Below are 24,049 nucleotides of genomic sequence, written 5' to 3'. Positions count from 1 at the left end.
TCATCAGAAGATGACATATCCCCCCGGCCCCCACATATTTGAAACAACAAATCATCCGACAGTTACTTATTGTGTTTTTAGACCAAGTCTGAATTGTTTCCATGGAGTTCATGAAAAATATAAATGCCATATACCTGTATTCAGAAAAAGTCACCATTCCAAGACCTGTCTCGTATATCTGCTAAGATCTTTTGAAAGATATGAAATGTTTTTCGAGTTGTGCTCCGTAAACGAACTCAGCTACGAGTTCATGGAACCGAGAAAATAATACATCATAGCCACACATATCTACCAATTGATACTAACAGATATTAAGACGTTTTTGAGTTCTGCTCCTGAAACGGAACACACCTCTCATTTTTTCGAGTAAGTCCGAAACGTTTCCATGGAAACCCACCACTTTAGGTTCCGATTGATCTATCTGCCAAGTTTTGTAGAAATATATTCAACAGTTTTTGAGTTCTGCTCCGGAAACGAAGCCCATCCCTCCATTTTGAGACTAAGTCCGAAACATTTCCATGGAAACTGAGAAAAAAATACATCACAAAAACCTGTACATAGCAAAAGGCACCACTTTGGGGTCTGCCACACATATCGGTTTTTGAGTTATGCTCCGGATACGACACCCGCCCCACCATTAGACTAACACCAAAATGTTCCATGGTAAAACAAAAAAAAAATGAAAATGCCAAAGATCTGTAAATAGCAAAAGGCACAACCATAGGTTGAAATTACTTTATCTATCAAGTTTGGTCTAAAAATATTTAACGGTTTCTGAGTTATGCTCTGGAAACAAAATGATTAAGGACGGACGGGGGACGGATAGACAGACAGATAGACAGACGAGGCATCGACTATATCCCCCCGCATTACATGCCAGGGGGATAAAAGTAGCTACAGCGGACATAATATAAGTAGAAGTAGTCCACTAACAAAAGAAACCGATCCGGCAACTACGAGAATGGCAACGAGACACGATACCATGTCTCATACAAGGTAGCGGCCAAGTGTACAATGACATAAATATATGTTAAATTCGACACAAAGATTGTAAAATATACATACCACACACAAAAACCCTGAAAGAAATCAGTGTAAAGACGTAGAAAGGTTAAACTTTATTAGTACTGAAAAAGGTTTTAGCAACATTAACACATCTAGATCAGATGATGCTTGAAGAGTGGAGTCTGTACGGTGGGGGGATACAGATACTTCCATATCATGACCATCGTCGATTGCGAGGTCAGCCATGCCAGATTGTATGGCAATTCAACTCCGTCAGATCTCCTACTAAGAGAAGCTTGAGGTAGTATGCTATAGACCTATGGTAAGGTAAGTATAAAATTCCTTCTTTAAAACAGAATACAAGTCTTGCCAAGTCTGTCCATGTCATAAACAGCTGAAAAATGTCTCCCAAATCTAGCCACCTGAAGTCACATGACCAGCTGACCGCAGGTAGTGCAGTGATGCTGTTTGCTCTAATGACCCTGACCATCCAGCCTGTCGAGTAGCCAGCCAATACATGGACAATAATGCAACTTACCTTCACCATAATGATACTGGGACTTCTCCTTTAACAATGACAATCCATGGGAAGACAGATAGCTTGCCAAGATGTCTGTTCTCTGCTTGAGGTGCCATACAAGTTCATCCTGTCTGTCCCTGTGGAAAAACTGCTGTTAATTATGCATGTGCCCCTCCCTTTAAAAGAGAAGTTAAAATGGGCAAACTGCATAATCCTGACACCATCACCATGTTTAATGTTTCACTGTGTGAAATACATTACCCATCTCTTACCCAGCAACAAAGTATTTTATGTTATGGATGGTTGGGGTTGGAGGGATTTTAACGTCCAGAGACAAAGAAAGTAAGTAGCTATCTTACTTTATGTCAAAGCCATTAGGGCAGGCTGTTGTTCGCATGTATATGTACTGGCTGAAATGGAACTGGTAATTTCATATGTGGTATCTATTTTTGAGGAATGTTGTAATCAAAGGTGGAAATGACATTCATCACAGACGAATGAACAATTCCTCAAATTAGATGTACAGATGTTTTGTTGTGCCACTGAGTGAGGGGGATATTTTCACAGCAACCTATGACAATACCATCATTTTTGTGTGGGCACCTGGTTCAGTGTTCTAAAATGCAATTTAATGTTAGGTGGGTGAGGTCTGTTTTACAGGAACCTGCAGAAAATGCTCTCTGCTTTCTTCAGTGTTATATTTCAACAAATACTGAGTCTTCACACTTCTACTTAATAACTGTATACAATGTAAACATCGTAGCCAGTGTCATGCATTTCATCAAATTATTTGTTCATGCACTAAATATGCAATAGTCTCCACAGGTTGCATAACAACAGCTTTACTGACAGCTGTTTTCAACAGTCACCTTATAAAACCCATAAGCACCTGTATGGTGCTGACAATTCCGCATTATCAGTGTGAGTCTGGAAGTCGTAGGTCTCTCACATCTCACAGGTTTACAAATTCTCACCTGTGTATGTACCCACAGAACAATGCTCGTCTCACATTCTCCACAGCAGCTCTAGGAATTGCCCTGCTGTTGTTGAGGGCCCTCAGGGTGTCTATGTTCCCCACCTCACCAAGGTGAAACGCAATTCTCTGTGTTGCTATACAATAATTGTCAGAAATTAAGCAAGACTCAGAGTTATCTCTCTTAACCACACAAATTTTTAAAAGTATTCACATGTTAGTATTGGGCCTCAAGTCAATGTGAGTAAAAGTCAAAACATTGATTAGCTGACACAAGTGCTAGCATGGGAACATTACTGACAGATCAACAGCACTTTTCATTACATTTTCATGACATCTGTTGGTGTTTTTTGTATAACATATGAATACGTAATGAGTCATAATAATGAAACATGAATTCCATCAATTTCATTACAAAACTTTGATGACTCAGTTTGTAGACATCAGTTGAAAAAAGTAACAAGAACACATTCTGTGAATACATTTTTTCAACATATTCACCAGTTTCTCATTGCAGTGCACAGATGGACTGACTCGATGCCGACCCAAAGAGATTTGCCGAGTTCTGTTAGCTCTATAATGACATTACTATTTCATACTGTTGTTCATCTCCATGCTTAAACAGCCACAAGTTGACACGCTGCAGTACAGCAGGATTTTATCAGGATTTGTGTTGTGGATTAGGATAATCAATTCTCTCCCACCAAAAACTAAAATACATTTCTCAGATAGCAAGAAATAATATTTGCTTTCAATATGTCTACTACCAACCTTGTAAGGCACGCTCCACTCCTGGGACTTTGCCCACCAGCTTGAAAAACATATCTGGTGTTAAACTGCAAACAAGGATACCACAGTGTTTCTACTGCACGGTCAACAGTCATCCATTACTGGGAAACAAGCATACTTATGGCTACAGGATAATACTGACATTTTGAACTTTAATTTATGGAAGGCTAAATGTGCACATCAAATTTTGATTTTCATAAGGTTTTTATGAATGGGGGACAACATGCACAAATAAATGATCCATAAAAAAACTATCATCACCAACAAGAAGTCAAAGTTCTCAATATCCCAAGCAATGGTAAAATACTCTTCATGAATATGTTAAGTAATTATGACAATGTCAACTGTACGGTGTGATGTACCTCAGTAACATTGATACACCTGTTGATGTATATCATTAGGTTCTTGGGTACCAACAAATTGACATGATAGAAAGTGAGTATTGAACAGTTTTTAAATTTCTGCTCTGGAAAAGAACACCAATTTTATTTGAAGTCAAAGGTGCTACCATGGAAATACAAAAATTGTTTTACTCAGAAATCAAAAGCTATGTGCAAAGTCTGGTTGAGATATATCTATGTTTTGTTAATTCTGTTCTCGTAAAATTCATTGTGTGAGATAAAAAGAGGAGGATCAAATTAACATATCCTTCAAACTCAAACATCATGTTCACAATAAGAATCAATTAATACACTCACATGCCAAAAGTTTGTCAACTTTCTCGACTTGGACGCAATAACGTGTGATGTTTCGGTATTTCAAAAGTCTCGTGTTGAGCTAGTTGGTAATGCATCACACTAAAACAGCATACAAATGCAACACATGCTATTTTTAGACATGCGTACTCAGAAGTGATTTTTGTCATCTGCTTTCGATGTCCGATAGAGGTGGATACAATGGGTGGTAGTGGTAAAGATCTGGCGACCTCTGTGAAAACAAGCACCGTATTGCTAACTGACAGCGGATTAAAACAGTCAGAAATCTGCAAAATATGGAATTTACAGAAGAGCACAATCAGTAAGCTTTTATATGTTACTGCAACAGGGAAGATATAAATAACTGAGTTCAAAGTGGAAGACCGAAAGTCACTGGGATTCATGGGAGGATTATCAAGGATTGTTGATAAAGGAGGGCATAAGAGTTTGTCTGACATTATTAGTGAATACAGTAGTTCAGTACCTGTACCTGCTTCAACTAGATCCATCTGCGTGAATTACACCATTTGGACTTTGATCGGAGGATTGTTTATAAGCAGCTAGGAATTCATGAGGTAAATTGAGAAAAAAACATCTCCGATACTGTCGAGGAAATTACACTGGAATGTTGATAACCACTGACAAAAAGTAATATTCAGTGATGAAATAACGATAAATATCAAACCAGATGGGAAAAATCAAAGTTTGGAGCAAAATGTCTGGCTTGGCCAGTGCCTCAGTGACTTAGCTGACAAACCTGGTCGCATGTTAAAATGATGTGGGGCTGCATAACTTAGTATGGGACCGGTGTTTTAGAGTTTGTGGCAGGCAATGTGAACAGTCAGAAGTATATTGACATACTTGACAGGTGTTTCTGGTCAGTGCTAACCAAACACTTCACCAATAAACAATGGATATTCATGGATGACAATGCCACAATTCACTGTCCCGCTGCTACAAAAGCCTGGAAGCAAACAAATGAAATTGCCATATTTTTCTGGCCTCCACTAAGTTCAGATTTAAAAACAATTGAAAATATGTGGCTTGTCCTAAAGAACACTGTGAAAAAATACTTTGCAAACGTGAGAACCACTGATGGCCTCAAGGATGTGCTTACGACTGCCTGGGAAAAACTGCTGATTGCATACTTTCATTCACTTTATGTATCTCTTCCACATCGCTGTCGACAAGTTCTAATTGTGGTAGAGTGGTAAATAGCATCTTTTCAGTAATAACACAAAGAGATCCAGTTCTATTTCCCTTTAATCGATCAGATGGCCATGTTGGTTTGGAGACACACAGTAACCACATGCTCTCTCTCTCAGTCACTCAGTCTATCTCCCTTTTACGCCTTGCTCTCTCTCCCTCTCTTATCAGTTATCTAAACCACTGTGTGGTCAATCCTTATCCTGTGCACCATTAGTGAAACACAGTGACAAGCATGAATAATAACCCCAAATACCAACCCAATGTTGAACATGTGTGTGACAGGAATCTTCCAATTACCTTCAGTATTAGATAAAGATAACCTACACACACTAACAATGGATACAAATTAATTAATTACATTCTGTTATGACTATTATACCACCTTATCACATAATATCAAAAGGTCACATCACCAACTTTATTGGACTTCTGTAAGGTAAGATATTCATATTCAAAATTTGACTTAGTGCTTAGGAGACTGGCGGTCATATATATAAAGCTGACAAACTTTGGCATGTAAGTGTTGATCTTCTTACAACATCATATGTTCATGGAATATTTTTATGCACTGGGAGAGTTTCTCTCTGACATTTGTGTTGTAAGATTTCAACAAGAGGATGACATAAATACCTTTGGAAAGTGGTCAAAAGTAACCTGTTACTTCTGGGAGTAAACTTTCAGAGTAAAGTAGAGTCACCAGACCCACTCAGTCACCATGGCTTCCACATCGTGGTGGCTGAATGAGTGAGACAGTGGACTATGTGAGCTGACAAGTAGGAACCTGACTCAGGTAGGAACCTGTCAAGTGGTTTGCTACACTTCAGCCAAACATAATTTTGTTAGTGGTCAGTTTGTTTTAAATGATGAACTTGTCAGAAGTTTCTGGGCAGGGCTATCCCTGGTGAGAAACCCCGAATGGTATGTACTAACCATGCACAGGATACATCATACTACCCTCCTGATAAACCCCAAACATGTGAGATACATCTCTAACCTTTTCAGGGACTCTGTGATCTTTTCCCATTGCTTGTTAATGATGCAGTGGTACAAGTAGTCATCTGCTACGTCTTCAAATCTGTGCACATGCTGAAACAGTCAACAAAAGTTCAGTTGAAAAGTATACACTAATGGCAAGCTACTCATGTCTACATACACTGTGACAACTGTTTGTGGCCATTTTCATACTAATATAGTAACAGATCTCCAACCAATCTTACAACAAATGACTCATTCCTACATCCAGCCAGAGACCAACACATATAAGCTGAATGTCTTTCACACTTTAATCAGATATGGCTTCAGCATCCTGGGCCTGACAATCAGTGACCTACATCATGCTGGACCTGACAACCAGTGACCTACAGCATGCTGGACCTGACAACCAGTGACCTACAGCATCCTGGGCCTGACAACCAGTGACCTACATCATGCTGGACCTGACAACCAGTGACCTACAGCATGCTGGACCTGACAACCAGTGACCTACAGCATCCTGGGCCTGACAACCAGTGACCTACAGCATCCTGGGCCTGACAACCAGTGACCTACAGCATGCTGGACCTGACAACCAGTGACCTACAGCATCCTGGGCCTGACAACCAGTGACCTACAGCATCCTGGGCCTGACAATCAGTGACCTACAGCATGCTGGACCTGACAACCAGTGACCTACAGCATCCTGGGCCTGACAACCAGTGACCTACAGCATCCTGGGCCTGACAACCAGTGACCTACAGCATGCTGGACCTGACAACCAGTGACCTACAGCATGCTGGGCCTGGTAGTAGCTAAATCAGGGGTTCTGAGGGCTTACTGCTCATTCTAGATGCTGTCTCCTACCTTGCTGGGCACTGGGGGCACAGAGAATGGTGCTGGGATGTTTACGGCTTGCAGGTAGTTGTTGAGTATGTTGAGTGAAGCTGGTTCTAAAGTCACACCCTCCTCCTGACATCGTTCCCATACAGCCAGGGCTGCTTCCTCATCATGCAGATTCCCTGCAGACCAACTCTTTAATACATCAAAAATGGCTATATTTCTGTAAAGTTCTCCTAACTCCACCAATACTGATCTGGAATTCTACTAACTCAATGTTTTCACGGTTCACAGTGACAATATCACTTCACCTGACCTCATTTATTTATCAGTAAGCAATCCCAGACACTGACCAAAACATCAGTACATAAAAAAATCCTCTGGTTTATTGGCCCAAAAAAGGTTCAATGTTAGGTATCACTCGTTTCAAAAGTCACTACCTCCACAAGACCCCAAAATTTATTTACATTTACTGACCCTTATGGATCCAGTGGACCAGTGTTATGTCAACACCACATTTACTACGAAGAGATTTTCTTATGGATATAAACTTCTTTATTATGAAGTACACAACATTTTGGAGTATGTCCTTAATCCTTTAGAGAGTGAGAGCAGAGAGTGAGTGAGTGAGTTTAGTTTTACGCCACACTCAGCAATATTGCAGCTATATGGTGCTGGTCTGGACCACACAATCCAGAAATCAACAGCATGAGCACCCAGCATGATCTGTGTAACTGGGAACAGATGACACGTGTCAACTAAGTCAGCGAACCTGACAACCGATCCCATTAGTTGCCCATTACAACAAGGAAAGTTGCCCTTTATGGCAAGCATGGGTTGTTGAAGGCCTTCACGGGTCTGAGGCACAGAGCATGTATGTATGTACATGTATATGTAAGAACAAAATTAATAAGACAACAAAAATGCAGGCTAAACAACAGTTAACTACTGTGGATGTGTGACTGGCAAATGGAAGCCAAAAGAACAAATGGAAACCAGTGGTTAATTAGCACTGAATGGACCAGATTTACTTATACAATAATTTTATGATTGATGCCCCTGCTGTAAACACTTTTGTTCCATTAAGCATTTAATTCATCCTGAATTCTGAAAGATTAAAAATATCAGGCCAACATGAAACAGCCTGAATGCTGCCAAATGGCCCATGTTACAACAGCCACTCACCATAGCATCTGATGAGCTCAGACATGAGAATCCTTCTGTCGATGTTTTCTATACCCCGCACTGCTTCAACTAAACCCTCTAGTTCTGTAACCTGAAAACAAATATCACCACATTACAGCAGACACATAGATTAGATTTCCTGTTTTTGTAATGATTACTGACTGAGTTTCTATTTCACAAAGATCAGAGTACCAAAGGTTAGTAGCAACTACAGTGTTATGACAATAATAAGAATCATCTGTTTGTATAGCTCCAAGTACCAGGTAGGTTACAGGCAGGTGCTTGCATAACAGTGTCACATCACTCCTAAAGTCACTGCATTGGCTGAAGATCTGCAAGAGAACTGTCTTTAAGATCCTTTCTTTAGTTTAGTAGTCTCTTCACAACACATACACTACCTATCTTGAGGAGACGTTTCTCCACTACAAGCCCTCTAGAAATCTCCAGTCAGCCGACCAGCTGCTCTTGACTGTACCAGAATATAAACTGAAACCTTTCGGTGTTCACTACATCTCTCATGTAGCTGCTTCACTGTGGAACTCCCTCCCACGTAACCTGAAGAGTGAACCTGAACCTACAATATCTGGGTTTACATTTGCTAAGAAAACATACCGCTTTCATCACAACTACTGTCTTTACTGTTGTCTGTATGCTGCATATATGCACATGTTATGATGCACTTTGATGTGTATCCAGGACTATTCAAATATTCCTATTATTATGATGACAAATTACATGGTGTTGTGTGGCTCTTCAGACATTTATAGATCAAGGTGATACCTTAAACTCTGAGTGTCAACACTAAAGCAATGGAAAGGAATGACATGGCTAGATTCTTGAGAGGCATTAAGAAGTTGGTGAAAATGTAAAACAATGTTTCTGGGCCACCTCTTGCCTTTTTGCAAAGGGCTCCTCATTGATCTTAATATTTGGGTTAAGGAAAGTTTCAGAAAATAAATCCTCAAAGGATTCTCCAGAAATTGAGATATGATTTAAGTCACACAAGTGCAGGTCCACTGATACCAACAAAAGTGTCCAGACGAGACGGAAGGATGTTATGGTTGGAAGAATGAGTCTTTAATGCTGGACACACACAAGGCCTGTTTTTGTGCAGTGATTGGAATTCTTTCTTTTGTTGAGACTCACTCATATGAACGAACGTCTTTGACAATTGTTGTTCATAATACACCAATACCATGCTGAAAGAGCTACATATTATAACCCTTGATCAGCTCCTGTGTGACAAAAGAAGGTTAACTGACTCATACCCATTTGGCACCGTTTCAATGTTTGGTGAACAGATTCATATTATGACCATCATTAACAAAGAAGGCACAATGCTAGCTTTAAAGTGGGGCTGGTTTGAATCCCTAGAACCTAAAGTATATTCTAAATGCCTCAATAAGGATCAAGGCTTCTTTGAACAGCTCATAACCAACAAGAATGAATGTGCTGCCACAGGCCTGAGATACCAGACTGTTCCATGGACTCACCCTCAGTCCCTTCACCAGTTTTTGAACTAGCTCCCTTATCCGACGATTACCAAGAAGTACACCTTCCTTCTGAAACATTTAAACAAAAATACACATTCCTTCACTGTTGTGATAAGATAACACTGTTGTACAAATATCTGCAGATACTGAGAATAACTAATGATGAACTGAATGCATTAATATTATTCTGGACACAAAAATGTACTACAGGTTGCCAGTTTGACACTGGTCAGTAGGGTTCTACCTATCCCCATTCCACTGCAACAAAAGTACCTAATTGCATTGGAACCACAGATAAAGTTCTGACTGTAAAAATATAACTGCACCCATTGTACATCTAGAATGATACCACAATAACTATTGCAATAGTAAGAAAGCCCTTCCATTCACCTTTAAAAGTTGGGTAACCCTCTGGTTTTGTCCACTTCGAAGAAAACCTTCAATCAATCGTATGATCACTTCTTGTTGTCCAAGAAGTCCAGTTGCTGTATCAACCACTAAACAACAGCAGAAAATAAAACAGTGGCATTAAAACCTTTCGTATTCAGTGCACTGATGCTTGAAAACATGGAATCATTTTGCTCTGATGGATGTTTCTGTTCTGAACATCAAATATCAAATACTGAGCAAGAATTTGGCCAGCAATATGAATAGTTAATCTCAGAATATTTGATAAATTGTCTTTGATTACATGAAATGTGAGAGAGGTGAAGGATAAAGCTGGGACAACTCAGAACAGAACAGGCTAGCAATTTTCTCAAAACATTGTAACCCTATGAACTTCTTAAGCCCATTCTTAACACAATGGCTACAATCAAAGTTAAGAATTCATACAGTCGTTTCAAGAGTAAGGCTCAGGTTCCTAAGGTGGTTTAAAAATGGAATCAGTTTGTCTGTTGTTTCCAGATACTGAACAATATTCCAGGTAAATTGTCTGACAGAGAGTAGAGCAGACCTGTATCTAAATGGAACTGAGCAAAACAGACAGAAAACATGAGCTAAGTAAATGTTTTGCCTTTTTTCTTCAGACAGCCCCGCTACAACAACTGAAATGAGGTTTAAAACAAATACACGGAAAGTTCTGTTGATGCATTAAGACTGGCTCACCTGTCTGCAGAGCCTGGGCCTCCTGGGTAATGATGAGCCAGAGGATGACATTATTCAGCTTTGGTATCCATCTGTACTTAGAGGCAGTGTACAGCACTCCCTCCGTGACTTCATGTAAATCTTTGCTGGAATTATCAAATACTGCTTTACACAGAGGCCAAGTCCAGCAGTAACAGACCACTTCAGCACAGGTTTCTTACATAGAGTGAATGCTGTATACATTGAGAGCGAATCATATCACGACAATACAAACAGGTAATTAACATGTCCACATACAATCACAAATCTAACTGACATGTACACAAAGCACAAAACCTGGTATCCACCCACCTAAACAAAAGCATCTGGTAACAATCCAATGGTTGACAAGGTCATTCACCCCTGCAGAATTTCATCCCACAGTTTCACCCCAGTAGTATAGGGAATGACAGTTCTAAAACACTTTCAAGAAATGTCTCTACAAAGCCTTATTTAGTAAATAAGGCTTTGGTTGGGACCTTAGATCTTGCTACTATTACCCCTACTACAAAAAGGTTGGGTGCCTATTACCGTGTATTGGTAGGAGGTAACACTGTGCCGTACGGTACGATCAATAATTCTTCTCTTACAAACCCCCTACCCGGCCCATCCCTCAAGTAGTATAAGTTAGGTTCGTCGGCTTTCATATCCACTTTATCTATGTTGTAAGTTTTGACTGACCATATAGGATCGGTGGCTCGCTTACGGCTATCGCCCTCGTGTTCCCCCGGCTGGTATAGATACCTCACTAGGGCCCTATCTGGTATCTGTTTCTCCTTCCCACGCAATGGAGCGGCCGACTCTGCAACTATTGATTTTAGTTTGATAGCGTCTGCCGGTTTCTTACCGGTGAGACGGGTGACTTCATGGTTGATTGCCGACACCACCTTGGGTAACCTCGTGACCCATTCAGTCGATCGTTTTCCAGGGGTGGCTATCTCCCTAGCATACTGATAGCCGAACAAGCGCTCAGCCAAAGTCCTATTAAATCTCTCAACTATGGCTTGGCTGCGATGGGCTCCGGCCGTGCCACGCCTGACCTTTGTATCGTGTTTGGCTAGCAGTTGTGACACGGCACCCATGAACTCCCGTCCGGGGTCAACTTGCAGCTCTGTTGGCCACGTCAGCGGACTGCGTTTGTATATGCGTTCGAATCCTCTGGCTACCTGGGCCGAATCTTTCGTGGTCAAGGGTTCGGCTTCCTTGTAACGACTGGCTACGTCCACTACGGTTAAGGCATACTTGTACCTCTTGTCGTGGGGTAGGAACAGTAGGTCTGCCTGGTGAACGCTATTAGGTATGTTAATACCGAACCTCCTTCTAGGTACGTAGCGTGGTGCCGGCAAATAGATCTGCCACAGGGCTTGTTTTTCAAGCCACGCTTTGGCTTCCTTCGGGGATACTCGTGCTATTTTAGCTAGCTAATCTACTGCGCTAGCTCCTTTCCAGTACCCACGCGGGCTGTAGTAAATAGCCTCAAATTTTTTCATGTCCATACGCGTATGTGTTTATCCCATCAATAGCTATGCAACGTTTCGTGTCCATAGGCGACAGGGACGTCTTGTTTATAGTCAGTCCGTATATCTTATGCCCATCACTTCTAAGTGTGTTCATTTTATGTCTAAAGGTACGGGTCTTGAACAGGGCTTCCTTGAATCTGGCGTGTTTGATGTGTTGTTTCACCACATACTTCTTAACCCCCTTAGCCTTCCGGATCTCACTATTGTCGGCTTTCAGTATGGAGTACATCTTAGGTCTCAAACCTATGTACTCGGCTATGGGCGTGCCAGCACACTCGTCCTTCATCTTACCTAGGACCTTTTTATTTACCGTACTGTGTATGGCATGGGTCTTAGGGTAGTCGCTGGTGTCGTATAAATCGAGGTGTTTTTTCATGTCCTCGTACACGTCCTCGGTTCGAATCTCCATCAGCAGGGAATCCGTGTCAGTGTACAGCACTTCACACCTGTCGCCGTACTGTTTCTTGAGCTCGTTGTAGTAAAAGTCGTACATCAGGTGTTTGGATAAATCGAGGATGCTCATCCCCACGTAAACAGGCCGGTTGAATTTTATGTGGCTTTTCTTCATGTGTAGGGCAACCAGGTTGTCTGTGAATATCTTACTACGGTTGAATGCCGGACTGGCTATCAATCTCCTGAGCTTGTCTTCTTCACTCGACCGAACCAGCTTCACGGTCACGCGTTTCCTCAGGTTCTCCATAGTCTTACCAAACACCGAGTTGTTCATGAGCTTGTAGAGATTTTTCTCAAAATCACTGGTGGCTTTTTTTCGTAGGTCTGTGTTCATTCTGATGTAGGGCTCCATCCATGGACTCTGGTCGAACATGAGCACCCTGTGTATTTTGGTCAGCCTCATACCCAACGACAGGTACAGCTGTAGGTTGCGATAGTGAACGATGTACTTGGTCTTATTCATTAAGTTAGGCACGAGTTTTTCAACGTCTGTCACACGCCCACCTGACAAGTTATGTTGGTACTCAGACATCCAGTCTGGGTTAACCCTCATACGTTCGGGGGCCAGGGGGTAGCTGTTGTGCGATGTGTGTAATTCCTTGGGATACTCTAAGTCAACCTCGAGGATATAACCTTTGTTCGAATCTGGTGAAACCCCCATAACATCAACGTGGGGTACCCATTCGAATCCCCCTGTAGGTAGATACTGACTCATGGCCCAGCCGTACAGGTTGTTTGCGTCGAGGTAGAGAATGTGATTGGTTGGTTTGTTAGGATCGTAACCTTTCACGTATTGATTATTTGCTTTCGCGTATTGTTTGGATGCCATGGAAATCCCACCTCGCAAACCTTTCTCAATGAATAGGTGCATGTCGTAATCTGTGAGCAATTCCAAATTAACTCCGGTCTTTTTAAGCAAGGCGTCCCACGACAGACCTGGGCTGGTGTAATACCATGCGGGGTCGAGTTTATACTGCTTGAAACATGTCCGTCTAAACGTTTCAAACACGTCGGCTAACAGCAGTACATCTGTCCTCAAGTACAGGTCGTGATAATCACCCAGGTTCTTACAACCCAGTTTATTCCATACGTTAGTCGCGTGCGAGTAATCATCTCGTGAGACGGACGCCTCAGTCAGCTTGCTATAAAAGCAGTCAATAGGGGGTAGTCTGGTCTCGGTGAACTTAGCCCAACTATCCATGTACTCATAGGGGTACACACCCTTCCTCATAAGCAGGGGTCTAGTCTCGGCGTCTGTGTATCGATCGGTGATAGGGAAGGTATTGTTGGCCTTGACCAGACTGTCGAGTGACGACAGGAGGAACTGAAACGAGTCAATGAACCTAAGTCCGTTTAAGCTGAAGGAGATGTATCTCTCCATGTTGTTGGGGATGCACGTTATATTACCATCGATTTTCGCGATGGCCTGCATGATCAAGTGTGAGTCGTACCCTCTCAAGTTGTGAAAGACAACGGGGATGTTTATTGTCTTAGGGTTGATTTTAAGCTTGAGGTTGCACGCGTTGTGAGCGGCGCCTCTATACTTACCAGTTATGTGACAGTGATCTCTCATCGAATCACCGTTAAGTGGTGATTCACACACGTGACAGTTAGTGCTACTAGCGTGGGCTAGCCTGTCGACTCGGGTCAGACGCATGGGAGCGATTTTATACAATGCATTCCTAATAATTTTTTCTTCCTCCTGCAAACACTTTAGAAACCTTTCAGCCGCGTCAGGCCCCCTATACACTACCGGAGCTTTCGTTTCCCCGTCACAACGGACGACAATGTATCCAAACGAACAGGCTTTATGCTCTTGTGTTTTGTGGGTGAAGCTACCACTGGGAGCCTCGCCGGCGGCAGCCACTAAGGCTTCGAAGTCGGCATATATAATATAAGGCACAGACATTTGATTCTTGTGGTTACTGAATTTTAGGATATTGTCACCTTCCTTAGGCATGTCGACTCGTATGGTCGTCTGCCCCACACCTTGGCAATCCTCCCGGTGGGATTCTAATAAATCAGCTCGACTGAAACCGTGTAGGCATCGTACACAAAAGTGTTTTTCCCCGTCGTGTTTCGACTGGTCGTGCAACAACCGGCTGAGATGTTTTATCCACGTGTAGTGATACTTTTCACCTCGTTGGATCATGAATATATTGATAACTTGGCGATCCTTCACCGGGCTGACCCTGTGTACTATTGTTGTGTTACCTTCGTGCCCAAAGACATTTATAGCCAGATTATTCTGTTTTTCTACTTTAGTGATCTGGGATATGGGGGTGGGTTCATCTATACCATCCCAGTTGAGCCCATCGTCTTGGGGATAATTAGAAGGCCTGTTCGGATTAGTGTCAGCTGGAAATAAGGCTGACCTGATAGCTAACCTCAGGCAATCGTTTCCTCTATTCTTAACGTTTACTATAGCATGTTTGTTCCTATAGTAGGGGGGCAAGGCTAGGTATGACCCGCCTCTGAACGGCACGTAGTTAGCTATGTCTAGATAGACATTATCGATTTTATCTACAACCCACCCGGACCCCAAGTGTGTGTAGCGTTCTAGGTATTCTCGTATCTGCTGAAAACTGGTATCGATTGATGTATCAATGGTCTCTGTATGTGTGGCGACCTCTTGTTGACCTCGGAAGTAAGGCTGAACATACTCAGTGGTACTCCCAACCTGCTTATCGAGTGACATTTTCACTGTGATCTGAAACTTGATACTTCCTAGGTTATTTAGTTCCTGGTTGACCTTATCAGCTATCAGAGGCTTGATATCTGTAATGTCTATGTTTCTATCAACGTGCATGCGCCAACCTCTCAAATAGTTGCCTACAGCGCGCTCAGTGCGCAAGAACTGTAGGTCAATAGCTCTATTCTGTCGTAATAATTCTATAAGCTGTGGTTTTCTCATACGGGAATACCCGCCTAAACCCAAATCCTGTGCCTCGGCTTTCAGTTGTTTTACAGTGGGAGGTTTTGCTACGGGGGCATGTGATAACAATGCGGTTAACCCGGCTCTCCCCAGGTTTGAATAACCCGTGTATCCAAGCTGTTTTGCTTGAGCTTTTAATTGTTTTACTGTAGGAGGGGCTTCTAAACCTAGTAATCTCAACAATGCTGACTTCCGCATTCTAGAATACCCGATCACACCTCTCTGTTTTGCGACCCGCTTGAGCTCGCTTACAGTAGACATCGTGTTTACACCTAAGAGAACCAATGTCTAATTGGTTCACAGTAAGGGGAGGTAACCTTTTCACACACTGGAGTCTATCTTGAGCAGTCGCCTACGTTCTTTTATGTAGCCTTTTTTATTCTCGTAGATGAGTTGATGTCTGACTACGTTCGCTCCGTGAGCTTTACATAGACAGTAGTGTCCTTTAACCCCGATACCACACACAGAACACGTGTAGTTAGGACTTCCCATATGGAAACAACAGAACCCCTGATTCCTGCATTTCCTACCACAGGCCTCGGTCTTCCCCATAAGTATATATTCGCATCGGTATGGAGCGGGTCTCATGTTTACTTATATAGGTATTTTAATTTAATTGCTTCGCAACCAACGCAGTAGCTGCTATACCCAACACTATGAAGCCCAGTTCACGATTCATTTGTCCCTTGGATGGTGTGTAGTACTGAGCGAGTGTGGGTTTATTGAGCGGTTCCAATTGTTTACCAGTTAGTAGATAGTATTCTTTCATTGCTTCATCGACATCGTTGAATGTTTTAATGGCATGGTTTTCACGCTTGAGTTGTTCGTTAATAAAATCGATCCTCTGGAGGCGTTTTTTAGCGTACTCAGCCTGTGCTCTTTGTAATTTCTCAGTAGCGAGATCGTGCCGCTTCCTTTCTTCCTGTATTTCAGCCGCGTGATCATCTCGTAGTTTCGAGAAGAGGAAATTACTCCCGGAAAATGCCAGGGCATTCACTAACGCCCCACCGACCATCATAGCTATCGTGGCCATCCCTATATTTATTTCATTATATTATCAGGTATTATTCCTTGTTTTACTAGGATGTCTTTTGTGGCCATCGCCATACCAAGGTTCATTATGAGCATACCCATATCCTGCAGGTTGAAATCTAGCTTGATAGTTGGTTGTTTAAGCACCATTTTAGTCAACCGAGCGTACCCTACGGCTAGACTGGCGACCACTGTGGCGTGGTATGCGTCGTTGACGAACGTTTTCCCCTCAGACATTATGTATATGATATAAAATATTAAAATTATAACATGATATGCGGGTCAATAGTGGGGGATACCCCCACACCCCCACTGTTGGGGGTTACCTCACTGTGGGAGGGTACCCCCACGTATAACCATGTTATAACCACGGCAGCAGTTACGCCTACAGCCAACAACAGTCGGGTTGGGGTGGTCACTTTATGTTGGTTACACCACCGTTTTTTACCGGCAGCTACTCTCTTAGGATTCTTCTGCCTGGTCACTTCCCTCACTGGTTCCTGTGAAGGGGTCTCCTCCACTGTTGGGGGTACCTCCTGTGCAGCATCCATCTATACTATTATTATTATTCTTTCTCTCAAATTGACAATGTTTTGCCGTGATAATCGCCGCCGTCACTGGAGCCAACAACATACCATATTTGTGGTACAGCCCGCAGCTGATAGAGCTCACGGCGTGTTCGATAAAAGGGTCTTTCTCGAGGTCCTCCCACAGGTAAAGTTGGCGCTCTGGTGGAATGGGAAGGAAGTGTGATACAATACCGGTGTATATCTGGGTCATAGCCGATCCTATTGTCTTTGTCATTTCTGCTCCGAGCCGGGACTCGTATCTAGCGTACAGCTTATCGATTTCTTCGGCTGACATTTTGTGAATTTTATCCGGGGTGTAGTCTCCAAAGTAATGTTTGGCTTTGCCGCCAACAGCCAACGCCACCAGTTTCTCTCGCTTGGGGGAATCCCCCACACCCCCAGTGGGGCCTGCCGGCGGCGTTGGGGAGACCCCCAACTGTTCGAGCAATTCCTCACACTCCATCTTATAATATAACAAGTAAGATTTAGTTTTAACTATATAATACCCGATGCAGACAAAACACAGAGAAATGAAGGTTAAGTTGCACACGACAAATACTTCAAATATCATAGCTATATGCTTAGCTTTGCTTAGCTTTGCTTAGCTTTAGCTTAGCTTTGCTTAGCATACTATATATGCTACTGGTTGGTCGGTCTTGAGCACGAGCTTAGCGTGTTTAGTTTCAGCGAGCTGTTTCTTCACCCGTTCCCGTTCTAATTTACTCATCACATCGTTCTCTCTCAAACACTCCTCGAACGAATCCCTGTCCTTACAGTGAAATAAGGCCACCCATCGCGTCTGCTCCCTGAGGTCTTTCAACACCGAGTTGAACTTCTGCGTTAGCACCCAGACGCTGTGATTTGCATGCCGGCCGGAGAAGGCCAGGTACGATAGCATGTCTCTCTTTTTTGTTATCTCGCGATTAGCGCTGCAGTCGTCCAGTATAAACAGAGTCGGTTCCCCTTTAAATTTCTCGTGAAGAGCTTTCAACCAGTCCTGCAGGCGTGTTCCAGGGTCGATTTTATGTACGTCCGGGTCCGTCATCACCCAAGGTCGCGCGTACGTTTTATTCATGCTCAGAGTAGGGCACATGATAACGATGTTATCGAACACATCCTTGTAGTAACCCTCCAACATATCCAACACGAAAACGGTCTTCCCACAGCCAGTCTGCCCGCACACTATGGCGCAGTGTGGGTCAGTGGGTAGTTGTGGGTACCCCTGGGGGTGTCCCCCACTAGTAGATGGCTTGCACGAATCTCCCATTGTCTATATTAAGTTGCGCGTCCATAATAACGTACAGATATAATTTCAACTTACCAGCGGTTTGAGCCTTCTTAGTAATCTGGATGGTTATCCCTTCGCTGCCGTTATCTATACGGCGCCCGCTACCGTGCAGTTTATCATCATCCGTGGATCGCATGTCCAACCATAGGGCGTACTTGGTGGTCAGGTATTCACCGATCTGCACGGAGCCGAGGTCCAGGTCCTTTGTTATATAATCCCCCACTGGTAGCTTTTTTATCTCATCCCACTGCTGGTGTGGTCTCATACCATGACTGAACAGCTGGTTGGGCACGCCCTCGATGGTCACTTCCACCTTTTCAATCTCGGGGTTGAAAAACTTCTCGCTGTCCCTCCGGAATGGATCGTAATCCTCCACGGGGACGACCAGGATACCTTTCATCGATCGCGCCGGCACGTTCAGGTTGATATTCCACACAGTGTCGCTCTTATCTCGCACGACTGATCTATGCCTCAGTACGCGATCGTACAGGATGGCCATCTTCCCAGAGTACTGGTTTCGAACCTGCCTGGCCAGCTCCGGGCTAGTGACCATGTCGAACTCCAGAGAGATGTTGTCTATGGCATAACTAGCCTCATCACCGTTCGGCGTACGCACTACTTTGCTATAGTCGTTAAACGTGAGCTCGTATTCGAGCCTATCACCCAGCGCGGCCTGGTAAAACGGCGCGTGTCCCGTGAGCAACTCGAAGTCGAGCGGCACGCAGAATCGATTCCCGTATGCTCGAGCGATGGCCTTTTCACCGTCCGATAGCTTGTCTTGCTGGTCTTGCGTGAAGACATACCCTATGCGCGCCCGGGTTGATTTGCTGATGCCCTGGTACACATCATTGACTCGTTCTCTCTCGCTTTTCCAGAGATCCTTGTAGCAGTGAAACACGTCGCTGTCGTCGATGCTCAGCACCTCGTTACCGCTGATCTTGACGGTCGTTTTCTTGATGATAGCTCGACCCACGTTCCGCACTAGCTCGCGTTTGTCGTTGTCGGAGGTCAACGTGATATTGAACGCCAGTCGAACAGTGCCTGGTACAATGAGGTCATTCTCACCAAGGTTTGGAAATCTAACCAGCAGAGTTTGATTCTGGTCTATCTTGCTGGGATTGTTGGTGATGGTCACCGACTGGCGCACGGCTCTGGCTCCTAATGGCTCTCTCAATCTTCTGAAAGGATCTAATTTTCTGCCGTACATTGTTATATAAAAGAAATATATTTTTAATACTAATGGATGAAGACATAGATATGACGGAGATGCCGGGCGCTAGTGCCCAGGCATTCGATGAGCAGGAGACCTCATTTACTAGTTCACCATTGAACCAAGAACTCTTGGAAACAACGGTAAATGATTATTACGAAAGTTTAAGAAGAGATAAAAACTACGTTGAACCACAGGGTCGATACCATAAGAATTTTTTTATTGATACAAAGGGTGTTCTACGCCTTAAGTCTGACCCAGGGGTTGACCTCTTTAACAAGAGCAATAAAAAACCACTGGCCTTGTCAACTCTAGCCAGCCGCCATGGTGTCGAATTTATCCGTAAAAATCTAAACATGCATGATTACGGTGGTGCAATACCTAAGGCCGTTGTTGAAGATCTGCAAGCTACCAGATCCCACCTCACCACTAGAGATGAAATGACACCACAGCGTGCTACAGAAGCCTCGGACAGCATAGAAAAACTGTTGAGCACCTACTGGGACAAACCGTTACCGGGGTTTGACTTTCCGGTAAGGGAACTGCGCGGCTTAGACGAAGCCGTGAAACGCGTGCGTGGAGAACTCGAGAACAACATGGGGAAACTGAACGAAATCGACGAGCACATCGCTAGGGAAAAAACCAAACTCAACGAAACTGAAAACGATGATATGAAGCGTCGTATCAATGAACGACTACGTGATTTAGAAGACGAGAGACGTACACGATTGGAAGCCGCTTCCTCGAATCGTGAACAGCTTCGATCCCAGATCAGTCGCATTCGGGAAACAATCGATAGAATACTGAACGAGGATACAACTTTAGCCAACAGGATTCGGATATTGTTCCGGGAGCAAGGGATCACCATCGCCAGCATTCTAACTGCATTGGGTTTCATCATATCAACCCTGGTGGTGTCACTGGTGGGGGGAACCCCCACACCTGCCGGCGGGGGAACTCCCACTCCCACAGGCGGTGGTATTAAAGACTGGATAAAAAAACTCGGGGAAGGCCTAGCTAAACTGGCTGGTAAAGCCGCCGAAGCCCTTCCCGGCATCCTGGGTAGCATCGTCTCGTGGTTGTTGAGCGCTCTGTCTAAAACTGCCATGTGGCTCAGTCAAAACCTGTGGGCAGCCATCGTCGCCGTGGCGGGTCTGGTGTACGTAGCGGCTAAGAAATCTTTAACCAAATAAGTCCCAAAGTTACCCCACCAACCACTAGGGCTGTTTTATTATCAATATGCTGCTGATAGGAGGTCTGAATATGGGGGTGTGGTGTTGGTTGAACTTTAGGCTCCGGGGGCGGCGCAACTATACCCGTTTCACGTGGTGGGATGTGTGGGATATAGGGGGTGTTAATATCGGGGTTGATACCCAATTTTTGGTCCGCCGTGGCTATGACTATTTTGTTGTTATAACCCACCACTTTTTTTATTCTCAGTTGCATATCACTCGGAGCCATGTACAACCCCACGCCGAACACGTAATTGACTTTCGATCTGGCGTATTCTAACACGTTTTGGTAACGGTCGATGGCCCTCGGGAGATCAACTGGAGAATTGATAGCATCCTCAACGTTGGAAACGAACTGTTTCTGAGCGTTGTAAGCAGTTCCCTTACCGAGGATGTTGGAACGCGTCATAGACTGCGCACCCAACAGCGCCCACACGTACGTTCGAATCGAGTCGTTCAACCTGACTTCCCCGGCACGAGTGAATCCTTTCGACGTGTCCAGCATGAACATTTTCCACCCGTCTGCGGTTGACTGCTCCACTTTCTGGACTGTGAAAGCAACACCACCTTTAAAGTTCATACGATCATCCCTCCATTCATTACTCGACAAAGCAAAGTCCTGGCGTAGTATATCTCGTTTCAGTAAATCATCACTGACTTCTTTCACTGATCGCGCGCCATCATAAGGAATACCCAACCCGTGGTTCGGCCCCGGCAAACGCCAATCCGTCTTCGGGTTTATTTCAAATTCATTGCAAATACGTTCGTAGGCCCGTCTATCGTACGGGTTGTTTGTTGCGTCCCACGCTTTATCCTGTGGGAGGGGGGTGCTGATCTCTTTAAGGATACGTCTGACCTGGTAGTACACGTGGAACTTGAACACAGACTGACTCAGCGGTCCACGCCGAGTGTCGGCCAATGTCACACCACACCCCGTTGTAGCGCACCACACGGCAAAGTTGAATTGATTCTGCCAGAACTGCATAGGGTTGTTGAACCAAGCGTGGACTGCCTTGATGTTAGTCACCGAAAGCTTATACTTATCGAACACATCTAAAAGCTGGGCATTGAAATACAACTCAGGAGCAACCACGATCTTCATGGGGGAGAAATCTACGTCCAGTTTAGGGTAAAACACACCAGGGGAATACATTTTAAAACTATTATATAATGAGCATATATACTCTAACATGTACATAACACTTCCAGGGATAACGAGCGGTGAGGCCGTTCAGCTGACGCACGCGATCGATAACACGTCAGGTCAACTCGAAGTCGCACTCTGCGATATCACCTACCTACCGCAATGGACTAACATTAATATCAGCAACAATAAGCTGTTCGTCAGTGGAACTCGCAGTCAGATAACTGACGGCTACTACAGCGTGTGCTCTCTCAACGACGAGGTCTTCAAACCCCTGGGAGCCGAACTCAAGATGAACGACTCAAACGGCACAGTGGTGTTAATCAACAACGGAAGAAACCCCTTAAGGCTAGGCCGACCATTAGCGAGGATACTCGGTATGTCTCCTGACGAGATAAAACCAACAACAACCGTCACAGGCACGAAGTTACCCGACCTAGTACCGTACCGAGAGCTGTACATTCATCTCGATCAGGTGAGCACAACGTACAACATTCAAGGAGGTCACCCTTCCACTATACTGAGAGCAGTGCCGGTGAAAACTGAGAAATTCAATGACGGTAGAACCGAGTCGTTTTCACCACGGCAGTATAAGAGATTAACTCAGGGCAACATACCTGAGCTGACAATATCGGTGTTAGATATAAATCATAATCCTGTAAATATAGGATACCTCAGCTTAACGCTTCATGTAAAATGACCAGCGCACAAGGGCCCGGAGTGAAAAAATGCGTCAATATCGGGATCTCCGACCTCGGAGACACACGCGGTTTCGACGCTCCCGGAGTAGATGGTAAATCGTATGCCTTGCAACTGAAAAACAACATTTACAAACGCGTTGAAATCCCCTCCGGTGGAACCCTAAGTGATATAGTAGATACCACAAGAGCAACAGTCAACACTAAGTACACCCTTGTCAACACTGGTGATAATAATTGGGTAATATACCCATCGTTCGGGGGTAAACTGTTCGACTTAGACGATGTTGAGAGCACTACCGTCGTCAAAAACAAACCATATATACTCGTCTTCACCGAAGATGACAAGTGGGTGTTGTTACCCGATAAAGACAACTGGTTTCTCAATATTAGACTCGTCTCCCCTTACGTGTTCACGGATAACAAAGACAACCACCTAAACAAAGTCGTGAACAATGGAATCCTGCTCGTGGCTTACGTCCCAGCTCAGAGACGTAGCGTAGTCGTCAGCCCCGTCAACAATATAGCAGCCCACATGCTATCGAGTAAACCGGCCATACAAAACGTGAAATTGCAGTTGGTGTCTGAATTCGAAGGCGTGACCAAGGTACTAGAGAGTCTACCGGCAAACGGAACACTGATCATCAAAGTCTACCTAGGGGAACCATCGGGGAATGATGTCGAGATCGTGAAGGGGATCAAACTCGGGTGGGGCAAACAACATCAGTTTCAAGTTTGCAATGTTTACGTGCGGACGGGTGTCGACTCCAAGACCAGTCTGCAGGGGGTCAACGTGATCGTGGAAAATAAGATATCACTAACCAATATCTTCCTGCCTGACAACATACACTTCATAGGTATGAAGTTAACCCATGAATTATTATCAGAAAACCAGTTGGAAATTATATCGTAATAGTATAATAATGACCAGTCATCGTCCCAACACTACGCTTAACGACCTAGGAGACACGGAGGGATTCGATCAGCCTGGTGAGGAAGATGAATTATACATCCTGCACTTCAAAGACAACGTGTACAGACGGGTGTCGTTATCAGATTTAAAAGAGCCTGAATGGCTGATCAACTTAACACTCACCTCACCTTATATCACATTAACCGAACATGGGACTGTCGCTAAGATTAGGAACAACAGCATCTGGGC

The 24,049-nt window shown here is 43.9% G+C and overlaps 1 protein-coding gene across 2 annotated transcripts in view; it reads right to left on the bottom strand.

Annotated features, from left to right (window-relative positions):
- LOC137293945 (leucine-rich PPR motif-containing protein, mitochondrial-like) overlaps positions 1–24,049 on the bottom strand; it is an 82,472-nt gene that overhangs the window by 6,157 nt on the left and 52,266 nt on the right. For both annotated transcript variants that reach the window (XM_067824830.1, XM_067824831.1), the window contains 9 exons: positions 10,789–10,913; positions 10,072–10,178; positions 9,682–9,750; positions 8,189–8,279; positions 7,031–7,185; positions 6,186–6,277; positions 3,270–3,334; positions 2,500–2,635; positions 1,544–1,662 (listed from right to left, as the gene is read on the bottom strand). In XM_067824830.1, the coding sequence (XP_067680931.1) occupies positions 1,544–1,662; positions 2,500–2,635; positions 3,270–3,334; positions 6,186–6,277; positions 7,031–7,185; positions 8,189–8,279; positions 9,682–9,750; positions 10,072–10,178; positions 10,789–10,913 (959 nt within the window). The remainder of the gene's footprint in view (positions 1–1,543; positions 1,663–2,499; positions 2,636–3,269; positions 3,335–6,185; positions 6,278–7,030; positions 7,186–8,188; positions 8,280–9,681; positions 9,751–10,071; positions 10,179–10,788; positions 10,914–24,049) is intronic.

Source organism: Haliotis asinina, chromosome 8, assembly GCF_037392515.1.
Source record: "Haliotis asinina isolate JCU_RB_2024 chromosome 8, JCU_Hal_asi_v2, whole genome shotgun sequence".
NCBI lineage: Eukaryota > Metazoa > Mollusca > Gastropoda > Lepetellida > Haliotidae > Haliotis > Haliotis asinina.
This window is presented reverse-complemented; position numbering and strand designations above follow the sequence as displayed.